This window comes from Desmodus rotundus, chromosome 5 (genome assembly GCF_022682495.2).
Source record: "Desmodus rotundus isolate HL8 chromosome 5, HLdesRot8A.1, whole genome shotgun sequence".
In the NCBI taxonomy this organism is placed as follows: Eukaryota; Metazoa; Chordata; class Mammalia; order Chiroptera; family Phyllostomidae; genus Desmodus; species Desmodus rotundus.
Genome location: NC_071391.1, coordinates 26713099 through 26726144, shown reverse-complemented (window position 1 = coordinate 26726144; position 13046 = coordinate 26713099). Strand labels below are relative to the sequence as shown.

Sequence of the window (13046 nt, the reverse complement as noted above, 5' to 3'; positions counted from 1 at the left end):
ATTCTATATCAAGCCACTTGAATGCTGAGTTGTACAATATTAGGTTACATTCCTCCTGGTAATAGACGCTCTAATAGATTGCAGAATCTTGAATTTTAAATATGTCTCAGATATAGATACGCTTCAAGGTATCACGAAACTATCCGTAACTCAGGATTTATATTGCAGCTGTGTTCTATAGATAGCTTCATGGTGGTCACTAAAAAGTAAACGTTGATAACATTCACTGTACTGAACATGCTTTTCTATTCCAAATGTTAAAAATTATTGGCATCCATTTGAAGAACTTAATAAGCATCTAAACTTTTGTACAAGCGCGTATCTGGAATATGCCTTGAAGCAACTTCTTTTCACAGACAAAGTCTGTAAGATATCCAAATACCACCGTGATATGTTTAAAATGTGTATAGGAATTAAATATCAAGTCCTTTTGGGTGTGTATTTCTAAATGAGCATGAAATTATTTGGGGAAAAAAGTAAAGATTTTCATTTCTTGTGTAGGTCAAAGGAATGGTTGCATTCATCTTCTCTTTGCAGCTCGCTTTTGGCTAGTAGCGACTTTCTCTAATGGTCATTAAGGTCATTGCTGGGAATTAGTTTACTTTTCTAAATGTATTTCACCTGGAAATGTCATTTCTATGCAATCAACTGTATCATCCTGGGCCTCTGAGCAATGATGCTAAACTACTGACAGATGGAGGATTTTGAAATGAGTTCCAACTAATTCTGACAGCCATCACTTCCCACCACCCTCAGTTAAAAATTAACCTCCAATAGTGGGAAAGAGATGATGAAACCTCCCCAATACCTACAAAAGATGTTTAATATCACGAATTGTTATTCATCATTTCTTTTTTGGGAGGGAGAATGAGTCCATCTGGGGAGTTATCATGACTACTAAATAAAACCAAAAGCTCATTATACTATACCTCCTACAAAATTAAACTTACAGTCAGGAGGAAGCAGTCTTCCAGGGAAGGTCATTGTCACAGGAATCTTAAGTATTGTGTTGGTCAAAAGAAAGCACGAAAATTCACCTGCACAGAGTTTATCTAGTTTAATTAGCTCTCAAGGCTTGTCTTTTAAATCTTCCTGTGACATGGAGAACAGCACCAATACATTTGCTTCAAGAGTCAAGATCTCAAATTATTTAAAGTATTTAAGAGAGCGTCTTTGGCTGGCGGGGCGCCACGAAGTGCTAATTAGGCATTAAAATAAAAAAGGGAAGCAAGAGGGAAGCCTCTCTCATTATCAGCTTTGAAGGCAAGATTAGGGACTTTGGACTTTGGACCTTCAGCAGTGTAAGTGCCCCATTGCTTGAAAGATTTATTCTCTAGTGGAAAAGACTCAGGGTGGCTTTGTCAAATCAACAGCCAAATACATGACTTTGGCAGAAGCATTAGCTTGGAGTTAAACACTGATTTTTGGGAAAACCCACATGAAAGATGGCCAAGGTACATAGGCCTGTGATACTGTAATTAGTGATGGATGTGCTTCCTTTTCCCATCATGCATATCTCCTTTTGATAGCTTTTATCTCCTGGCTTTGCTGCTCTGTGCCAGTGACGGCCAGGCAGAGAAATGCGAGCTCTGTTGATTCCAATTCTTTCCTTTTTCCTTTTTAAGACATATTAGGAAAAAGATGAAAGAATGTTTACGAGGAAAAATTGGTGAAATTTTGTAAGATAAATAGGCGAAGAACAGTAATATAGAAATTGTGTATTTCAGTAATGTAAAAAACGTGGTAGCACTGACCATTATAATAAAAGTGAGTGTGTTTGAAATGAGGGTGGAGACTTGAGGACCGGCACTCAGAAGATGGAATCCAGTGGCATCAGATAATGTAGTTATGGGTCACCTGTGAATGGGGAATGATTTCATTCAGAAACTCAGAGGGCCGTGTTTGAAGTTTTGGTATATAGAGTGGGGGAGAAGAAAATTTCCACTTTCCCCTTAGGTCTTCTGGCTGGTCCAATAATTTAAATGACATAAGACTGATTAACAGGAGAAAATAACTATATTTAATTCTGTAGGGACATACAGGGGTCCCATAAAACTATGGGGCCCGAGGACAAATCAGGCTGTTCATGCTTCTATGCTGTCTTCAGCTAAGGAGAAAGGGCGGTAGTGATTTGGAACTTCAAAGGGGAAGAAAGCAATTCATGTGGGGGCAGAAAAACAAATGTTTGGTAAACAAAAGTTTGCTGGACCACCTTTTGCGATGGAACACAGAGGGGACTTTGATCAAATGGGCCTTGCCAGCTTCCTCCCTATCACACCTAATTCATACTAAGCTGTGGTTATCTATGATGATAGCTCTGTGCTGGAGCCAGTCCTCTATCTCAATTAGGCAGTTAGTGGGAAGGTCAAAGGTTCTTCCCAAGTATTTTGTTTCTTAAGAAAATAACCAGTTTAAAGTAATCAGTATCCCAAAGAGGCACATTTTGGGGTGGCAAACTCTACTCCCCTTCTATATTTATATGGAGGACAGAGGGGGGATAGAATAAATACGAACTGATGAGTTTAAGGGACGACACTGACATAATGAAAGTTTTCAGTTTAATTATGGGAAACACTTAAATGAGACAGTCATATATGTAGTGCACATAAGCATTTTATGTTGGGAGGTTTGGGAAAAACGAATCCCTCACATATCTTTTCTAGGTTCAAAACCATTTGAGTAGACGTGAGATCTGGATGGGAGTACCAACAGAGTATGAGCTTTCTCCTGCTTCCCCCCAGGTTTAGATCTCAGAATTCTTACCCAGCCAGCCCCATGAAGGAACATAGCTTACCAGACGCGTTTGCGTGAGCAAGAATGGGAATGCTGAGGACAGTGGGCCCTTGGCGTGTTTCCTGATGCTGGTTGTTCACTGCATGAAAATAAAAACCGAGAGAACATAGCCGTTAAGAAGACAAAGTTTTAAGAAAATGTAGCAAGAGATGAGGCTATACATTCATTATAGAAGTAAAATTCTACACTTTAACCCAACCCAGGAGAGCAATGTGGAACGACGGATGTTGTGATTTTACTGTCCCTGATTAATCACTCTGCTCAGGGGAGAAAAAAGACGAGTACAGAGAAGCTCTCTTTCCGTTCAGAGAGCAGCAGTATTAAATAGTGTTTCTATTTTGTGGGTAAATGAAGGACTACATTAGGCACACACACATGTGATGGAGAAAATTTTTCTTCCTACACTCTCCTGACATTTTTCTGCTTGTATTATTCAAAACTCAGTTGCCATTGTCAGAAAATCAACTAAAAGTGACTGAACACACAAAAACCTGTACACGAGTGTTTTTTTTTAAAAGATTTTATTTATTTATTTTTAGAGTGGAAGGGAGGGAGAGAGAGAGGGAAACACCAGTGTGCGGTTGCCTCTCTTGCACCCTGTACTGGGGACCTGGCCCGCACCCCAGGCATGTGCCCTGACTGGGTATCAAACCGGTGACCCTTTGGTTCACAGGCCGGCATTCACTCCACTGAGCTACACCAGCCAGGGCGTGAATGTTTTATAGTGGTTTTATTTGTAGTGGTCAAAAAGTGGAAACAACCACATAGCTTTCAGAAAGTGAACGGTTGAACAAATTACAGTATGTCCACATCAACAATAAAAAGGTATAAACCACTGATACACGTATCAGCTTGGATGAATCTCATGGACACTAAGTTGAATGAAAAAAGCCAATCTGAAAAAATCATATAATTCCATTTATATATTTTCAAAATGATAAAATTATAAAGCTGGAGAAGACATTAGTGACTGCCAAGAGGAGGGGAGAGCAGGTGGATGGGCGGGTTTGACTGCAAAGGTGGAGCACAAGGGAAATCTTTGCGGTGGTGGCTCTCTTACCTCTCAGTGGCTGTGGTGGTTAGATGAAAACACGTGCGGTGAGAGGGTGCAGGACCGTTCACACATGTTGTACAAGTTGTCAGTTTCCTGGCTTTGATATTGTGCTACAGTTACATAAGGGCAATTGGGGAAAACTGGCTGATAGGTACACAGGACTTCTCTGAACTATTTTTTGCCACTTTGTGTGACTCTTTATCTCAAAATAAAAAGTAAAAGAAAATGGGCTCAAGTGAAAAAGGAAATGCCCATCGCATTGGTTTATGGAATTGGGTAGTCCAGGGCTTAAATCTCGCTAGTTTCAGGCAAATCTGTATGAAGCTCAAGCAAAGTCACCGGGAACTTTCTTTGTCCTTTTCTTGGTTCTGCTCACCTGTGTTGACTTCATTCTGCAGACGTTTTTTTTCCATGAAGCTGGGGAACACATCACAGATCTACACATACATAATTCTAATATGTAACCTAGGAAGTAGACCAATTCTCCTCCATTGTTAAGGAAGACAATTTTGGATCAGATGTTCTCTTGGAACTGATCGTTGTTGCCAGGAAGATGGATGGAACACACTGAGAGGCCATGATGGGCTGGGGAGTGTCGTGAGAGTGGGTGGGGAAGTGGAATGAACAGGTAGACTTACCTGGAGAAGTCAAAGGAAGCAGAGAGGAGAAGATATAATAATAGCAGTCAGGTGGTGATTTTTCAGACTTAGTTTTGAATAGATTAGCACTTTTATTTGACATGAAGAGTTCAGGAGAGCAATGTACTTGGAATGAAAGACTGTTTTCAAGTAGCATTTTTCACTGAGGAATAATTGGGGTGGGAGTTAAGAGCCTACATTCATAATTGCTATGGGGAAGAACAGGAGAAAATAGTAATTAAAAAAACATACTGTGACTCTGAAATAGCCACATGAAGGGCAATGGGAAAGGGATGTGTACAGAGGTCGGTGGTATTAGGAAGGATTCCTAACATTTCATATTTGAGAAGTAGCTTGCAGAGGATAAGAGTATTCTGCAGGGATGAGAAATGGAGCTGAGGACATAGTACTTTTGCCCAAAGTCGTAATCATAGAACTTTCTCCCTGTCATGTCACTAATCTTCATTATATCACACAGACATTTTCCCTTTCCATCTGTTTGAAAGTACGAGAATGAACTTCTTTTAAAAAATTATGATTACTGGCTTAGTTTGTCTCAGATAGCATGCTCGAGGTACACACACACGTGTGGCAGAAATATCTCAGAACTAACCTTTCCTGACAACTCTTAACTTGATGGACTAATCCCTATAGTGGCTGTTATGCAGAACTTGCCATTTACAAGGCTTGCGTGGTTTGTTAAATGATGTTCACTCTGAGAAGTATGGACTATCTGTCAACTACTGCCTTTTGGGGAAGTTACAGGAGAGGAACCTAGAATCCTTATTACATACATATTTCAAAAACAAATGTCCTGTGCTGATTCCCGAAACAGAAGATTATATTTGTCTTAGTGTCCAAGTTGTGTCTTCAGACTTTGAAGTCTTAACACAAAAATATTCAAATATAAACCAGTGATTGTGTAAGGTATCTTGAGTAGTTGCCAGCAAATTTCAGGTGAGTTGTGAAAATGCAACAAAGAATGTGATATCTTGATTATAAAAGACATAAAAGTCCTTGAAAAAAAATCAGTCCATAGGATTTGTAAATATTTTCAGTGATAAAACCTTTATTAATACTTTACTAATAAGAATTTAAATTGCTTTTGATATAAACAATATGAGCTAAGTATAATTTATTTATAATTGTAAAAAGCATTGAATGAATCTTTCCTCAATTAAATGACCAAATCACAGGTGACCATGGGCATGGAATTTGTTTCCTACAGTAGATGCTTTTGTATAGTTACCCGTATGCAGGCTATTAGCTCCACTGCAGGGGGACGGGGTGTATTGTACAGTTAACAGCAACACTATACAAACCTTAGTTCAAAATCCCAACTCTGCCACTGTCTAATTGTGAGATCTTTGGCATATTATTTAACTTTCCTAAGAGTCTTCTTTTTTGTTCTTAAGTAAAAAAAAAAAAATGTTGTATGTAAAACATCATCTGATATACTCATGGCTAGGAGATTGGACCAAAATATTTTGTTTTAGAAAGGCAACATAATACATAAGAGAGGTCTGTCTAGAAAGTATCCAGCCATGCAATATGCTAAATAGAGACATTTATCGAAGAAGATACAATATACAGGAAACATTATATATAGGACAGTGACGCCTAACCCTCATTCCCATTCAAAGTCAGCACATTGGGACCTCACACAGTTCTCCCAGCATCTCTTCCACTGTTCGAAACACTCAATCCTTTGTTGGAATCTCTATCTGCTGCCCCATTGTATTTTCCTGAATCTCATCAACTGTCTGAAATCTCTTTCCTTTTAAAGGTGACTTTAGTTTTTAGAAAAGCCAGACGTTGCAGGACACCAAATCTGGGCTGCAGGGCAGCTGAGTCACCTGGGTGATCCGATGCTTTGCCATAAACTCCACAGGAGACGAGATGTGATGCATGAGTGACATGATGAAGCTGTCAGTCACCAGTTACTGATAGCTGTGGCCATTTTTGTTGTACTGCATCTCTCAACTGACAAAGAACATTGAGGTAGTGCTCCCTATTAACTGGCTTTGAGGGGTGTACTTATGATGGACACCACCTTCCCAATCAAAAAACACAGTTAATATGGTCAAGATCTCGTGACTTTGCCATGCCTTCTTTGGACGTGGAGAACCAGGCAACTTCCACCGGGACCGCTGGGCCTTCATTTCCAGAGCATAGCAATAGATCTACAGTTCATCTCCGGCTATAAACATCTTGACCAAATCTGGTTCATTGGTAGTGGTTTGAACCACATCATTAGAAACAGCAGCACAATGTCCCTTGTGTTCTTGTAGCAGAAGCCACAGAATGAATTTTGCCAAGACATGCTTCATGCCAAGATCCTGCTTCAAGCCAAGATCCTGCTTCAAAATCTCAGACACAGTAGTTTTGGAATCCCCAGATGGCTTCTAGTTCTCACACTGTCAGTTGCCCATGGTTTTTGATTGCAGCCTGTACATGTTCAACATTCTCATGTGTTCTGCTTGTTGCAGTCCTTCCAGAACGTGGATCACTTTCAAAAGATTCCCAACCATCTTTGAAGCATTTGTGCCACACTTTTATTTGTGCTGAACTCACTGCATCATCCCCGAAAGCCTTACTAATCATCCGAATAGTTTCCGCAGAGGAATGTTCAAGCTTAACACACAAAGAATGCAGATTCATTGTACTACTTGCTCATTTTGCACGCGACAGCCGAACAGTACAGATGCTCACTCAAAGGGGTCTCCCACAACCCCCTGACTAATAAAACCATAATTGTTCATGTGCACATACCTTGGCTGCAAGGTTACATCGATGTCACACAAACCATTCTTATAATATTAACAATGGCTGGATTTTGTTCCAGACAGACCTTGTATACTGTTCTTTTTTAATTTAAACTTTATTGTATTTTTTTCCATTACCATTTAGTCCCCTGAGACCCTGATCCTCCAGGAATAACCACATTGTTGTCTACGTCCCATGAGTACTTTTACCTTTTTGTTTAATCCCTTCACCTGCTTACCTCCAATCCATTAGCTGTCATCTGCTCTCCATCTGTGAGTCTGCCCTCATGTTCCATGTTAGTTTGTTCATTAGATTCTGCATGAGTGAAATCATATATTTATGGTTCACTGACTGGCTTATTTCACTTAGCATCCATACTGTTGCAAAGGGTAAAAGTTACTTCCTTTTTTATGGTTAAGTAGTATTCCATTGTGTAAATATCTCATAGTTGTTTAACCCATTTATTAACTGATGGACACTTGGGCTGCTTCCAAATTTTAGCTATTGTAAATAATGCTGCAATGAACACGGGTGCTGATGTTCTTTCAAATTAGTGTTGTGGGTTCCTTTGGATATATTCTCAGGAGTGGGACTGCTAGGTCAAAAGGCAAATCCATTTTTAATTTTTTGAGGTATCTTCATATTCCTCTCTACAGTGGCTGCATCAGTCTGCATTCCTACCAATGGTGCCAAAGGGTTCCCCTTTCCCCACATCGCCAGCACTTGTTTGTTGATTTATTAGTGACAGTCATTCTAACAGGTGTGAGATGGTATCTCATTGTGGTTTTAATTTGCATCTCTCTGATGATTAGCGATCTTGAGCATATCTGTAAGTCCTCTTTGCAGAAACATCTACTCAGTTCTTTTGCCCACTTTCTTAATTGGGTTGTTTGCTTTTTTGGTGTTGTTTTGTAAGTACTTCATACATTTTGAATATTAACCCCTTATCAGATATATTGGTATGTTCTCCCATTCTGTGGGTTGTCTTTTTATTTACTTGATGATTTCTTTTGCTGTGCAAAAACTTTTGTTTGATGTAGTCCTATCTGTTTTTTTTTTTTTTCTTTTGTTTCCCTTGCCTGGGAGATATATCTGAAAAAAATTGCTATGAGCAATGTCCTAGATTTTGCTGCCTGTTTTCCTTTAGGATTTTTATGGTTTGGGGTCCATTATCCATCTCATCCAGGTTGTCCAGTTTGTTAGCATAAATTCAAAAATTTCATTTTGAATTTATTCTTGTGTGTGGTGTAAGAAGGTGCTCTAGTTTCATTTTTCTGCATGTATCTGTCCAATTTTCCCAACACCATTTATTGAATAAACTATCTTTAGCCCATTGTATATGTTTGCCTTCTCTGTCAAATTTTAATTGACTATAAAGGTGTGGGTTTATTTCCGGGCTCTCTATTCTGGTCCATTGATCTATGTGTCTGTTTTTGTGCCAGCACCACACTGTTTTGATTACTATTGCGTTACAGTATATAGTTTAAGTAGAGTGATTCCTCCAACTTTGTTCTTTCTCAGGACTGCTGTTGCAATGCAGGGCCTTTCGTGATTCCACATCAATTTTTGAAATATTCGTTCTAATTCTGTGAAACACATCATTGGAATGTTGATATGAATTGTGCTGAATCTATACATTGCTTTTGGTAGTATGGATGTTTTAATGATGTTAATTCTTCCTATCCATTAACATGGTATTTGTATCTTCTATTTCTTAAGTGTCTTATAATTGTTCAAGTACAGGTCTTTTACATCCCTGGTTAGGTTTATTTTGTGATATTTTATTCTTTTTGTAGCAATTGTGAATGAGATTGTTTTCTTAATTTCCTGTTAGTTCATTATTGGCATATAAAAATACACCTGATCCTGCTACTTTGCCGAATCCACTTACCAGTTCTAGTAGTTTCTTGGTGGAATCTTTGGGGTTCTCATGTACAATACCATGTCACCTGCAAATGCCAGTTTTACTTCTTCCTTTCCAATCAGATGCCTTTTATTTCTTCTTGTCTGATAGCTGTGGCTAGGGCTTCCAGTACTATGTTGAATAAGAGAGGTCAAAGCGGACATCCCTGTCTTGTTCCCGATCGTAAGGGGAACGCTTGTAGTTTTGGCCCAGAGTATAATGCTAGCAGTGGGTTTGTCATACATGGCCTTTATTACGTTCAGGTATATTCCCTCTAATCCCACTTTTCTGAGTTTTTAATCATAAATGGGTGATGGATTTTATCAAATGCTTTTTCTGCATCTATTGATATGATCATGTGGTTTTTATCTTTCATTTTGTTTCTGTGGTAAATCACATTTATTGATTTGCCTATGTTGTACCAACCTTGCATTCCTGGAATGAATCCCACTTGATCATGGTGTATGATCTTTTTGATGCATTGCTGTATTTGGTTTGCTACTATTTTGTTAAGGATTTTAGCATCTATGCTTATCAGGGATATTGGCCTATGACTTTCTTTCTTTGTAGCACATTTACCTGGTTTTGGAATTAGGATAATGCTAGCCTCATAAAACAAGTTTGGGAGCCTTCCCTCCCCTTAAATTTTATGAAATAGTTTGAGGAGAGGTGTTAGTTCTTCTCGGAATGTTTGGTAAAATTCACCTGTGAAGCCATCCAGTCCAGGGCTTTTGTTTGTGGGGAGTTTTTTTGTTTTTATTTTTATTTTTTACTGTTTCAATTTCAGTAGGTGTAATCTGTCTTTTCATATTATCTGAATCTTCCTGATTTAGTTTTGGAAGATTGTATGTTTCTAGGAATTTATGCATTTCATTCTGGTTGTTGGCACATAGTTGTTCATACTTGCTTACAATTCTTGTGTGTCATTTTCCTTCACCACATTAGGGAAGCTTTTGGTCATTATTTCTTCAAATAGGTTTTTGATGCCCTTGTTTGCTCTCTTCTCCTCCTGGTATTCCCATGATGCACATGTGGTTACACTTCATGTTATACTTCCAAAATGTTTCTTAAGCTCTCTTTTAAATTTTTTATTTTTGCAGTTCTGCCTAGGTGTTCTTTTTCTACCTTGTCTTCCAAATCACCAATTCGTTCCTCTGCTTCATCTAACTTACTGCTTATTCCTTCCAGTGTATTTTTATTTCAGATATTGCAGTCTTCACTTCTGACTGGTCCTTTTTTTATGGTTTCTATGTCTTTTTTTACGTTAAACTTTATCTAATAAATTGCTTGCCTTCGTTTTATGTAGTTCTTTTTCTGAAGAACTTTGTTCTTTAATTTAGGGTCTGTTTCTTTGCCTTATCATTCTGGCAGCTTTTTTATATTTTCAGCCTTAGTTGTTAAACTAATCAATGATATGCCCTGTAGCTGTAATCAGTAGCCTGCCTTAACTTCCTCAGGGTGGGGCAGTGTAATTCCTGTGGATGGCGCTACTGCATCCCCTCAGCTTGATGCCACCTGGAGAGGAGTGATCTGCCTAAGAGAGATGGCTCCTGAGCCACAAACCTGACTTTCCTCAAGTGTCTCTAGTCCTCTCTACCATCCCTCGGCTGGAATCCAGGGTAAGTGGTTACAAATGAAATTTTGTAGTTGGCACTTTAAGACAGTCTCTGTCTCCAGCCATCTCTCCCTGGCAGATAGAAACCCTGCTGCTTTTCATAGCTGGATGTTATCTGGGTTTCTTTCCAGCTCTGGTGCTGTAGGCTGGGGAGCCCAGCTCGGGGTTCAGACCCCACACTTCTCAGGGGGAACCCCATGGCCACTGAAATATCCCTCTGGAACTTCAGCTGCCCCAGGAGCCCAGTCAGCCCTCTTGGTCTTCCTCTGCACTCCCTACCAGTCTCGTGGTGAAGTGGTTGCTTCTGTTTGTCCTTGGTTATAAGGCTTCTCTCCAACTAGTGTTCAGTTGGTTATTCTTCACATACTGTTCTTATATATTGCCTCCAGTGGGGTCTAAGGCAACACCCGATAATCCACCATTAACATTTCTGTAGTAAAATCTATGAATGTTGCTTTGATGGGACAGTTCCCAGGCCACATAAACTCAAAAGTGCATATAACCCAGTATTTGTGGTATTCAGAAGATAAACTGACCAATCAAGGCAGTTGAATAGGGATATATAATTAAGCTGTAGCTCTATGTACTTCATATAGCAAAATGAATAATTAAAATGTTTTCTCATTTCCATTAAGGAAACTATGGATTATTTTCAGACATTGTTCTAGTGCTACATATCTAGATGTAATATGAAATGCAAACTATAAAATTCACATTTTATATAAAATAGTTCAAGTGTGTAAAGGGGTAGTAATGAGACAAAAACATATATTATAAAATCTATGACTTTAATATACTAAGTAGCATGGAACAATATTAGTATTTTATTCATGAAGACTATTTAAATAATATTTACAACAACTTTATAGGAACACACATATGTACATTTGTACATCAAAGTATTTTTGCAAAGAAAAGTTACATGTATGATTAAAATAATGTAAGACCAAATACATCCTGGGCCATAATTTTATTACTTCTGAATTCTCCTTATTTTCAAAAAACAGGATAATTTAGCTCACTATTGTTTTCTAAAATATCCTAATCAACCTGTTGCAGAATAACAAAAATGAGCTACCACCATGCTGACTTAGGGATTTTAAAAGGTAGCAAATATTTTAGAAATTTACAACATAACCGTCTCTATTAAAAATTTTTATTTGCTTAGAATACAAAAGAACAAAAGTGAAAGAATTTCATTTTCTGCTTGCTGAAGCTATTATAGTAAACCTAGTTTTAAGATGGTCTTTTAAAAAATTTTTAAGTAAGTTTTTGTAAGGTCACTGGGAACAAACCCTTTTAAAAGCAGAGTCGTCCACTTAATGTCTCTTGATTTTGAAGTGACTTATCTCAGATTTCCTTTTGAAATACTTCTTCCAAACTTTCTGACTATGTTTGGCTTTCCTTTATGGATGCTTCTTTTATATTCTAGAGAAGAAATAAGAAAATTGATTAGTATGATAGAAGTACCACTAACAAAGAATTTGCACTATTCATTCTACTTTTAGAAATCCAGTTCCCCCAAGTTTCAACAGACGTTGCAGTGCCTGCACGCGCGCCTACACCCCTGCAGTTTAACTTCTGTTCTTTTTGAACTAATGAAAGACTAATTCTATAAGCATTGTTCTGTTTCTTTTTTGCATTATGAATTTTTCTCATTATTTGGATTATCTTCCTAGGGCTTCTTAAACTTCCACATTCTTCCAATTTGTAAGTATCATTTGAATCTAGTACGTCCTAAAGTGCTGATCCTGGTCCCACAGCCTGTTTACCAGCACCTCCCAAATGTGATCTGCCTCTGCTACTTCATCAGCCTATACAGTGACTCTCTACTCTACGGAGGGCCACAAAAGGCTACCAATCAACCTTTTGAGGGACCAGTCTACTCTCTTACCCATTTTCTTGGTCACATTAAGTTTTAGTTTCAGGGGCACATACTCTCTTGACACCCTTTCTTGTTTCTCTAACTGCACAGTAAACAGTAGTTACCTCCTTCTCCACTTATGCTCCTTTGTTTTTTATTTGTCAATATTAGAGAATTCAGTTCAGTATGTTCTAATGAAGCCAGTCCCAGTTCTCTTACTTTTCCAGTAATTCCTGATGTGTATTCGTGTCTCACTTGGATACCCTAATGTACCCAAATTATTATCTTCTCTAAATTAATCTCTTTCTAAGTGCTCCATTATCCTTAACACATCATCTTTTAACTTAGCTGCAGCTTTTCTTTCCTCTTTGGCAAGCATTGTAGTTTAGTTTCATCTCCTACTTTTTTCTCCA

General features: G+C 38.3%; 1 protein-coding gene across 2 annotated transcripts in view; it reads right to left on the bottom strand.

Moving 5' to 3' along the window:
- Nucleotides 1–11540: 11540 nt before the first annotated feature.
- Nucleotides 11541–13046, bottom strand: part of KIF18A (kinesin family member 18A) — a 76465-nt gene continuing 74959 nt past the window's right edge. For both annotated transcript variants that reach the window (XM_045194324.2, XM_045194325.2), the window contains one exon: nt 11541–12197. In XM_045194324.2, the coding sequence (XP_045050259.2) occupies nt 12115–12197 (83 nt within the window). In that variant the 3' untranslated portion in view covers nt 11541–12114. The remainder of the gene's footprint in view (nt 12198–13046) is intronic.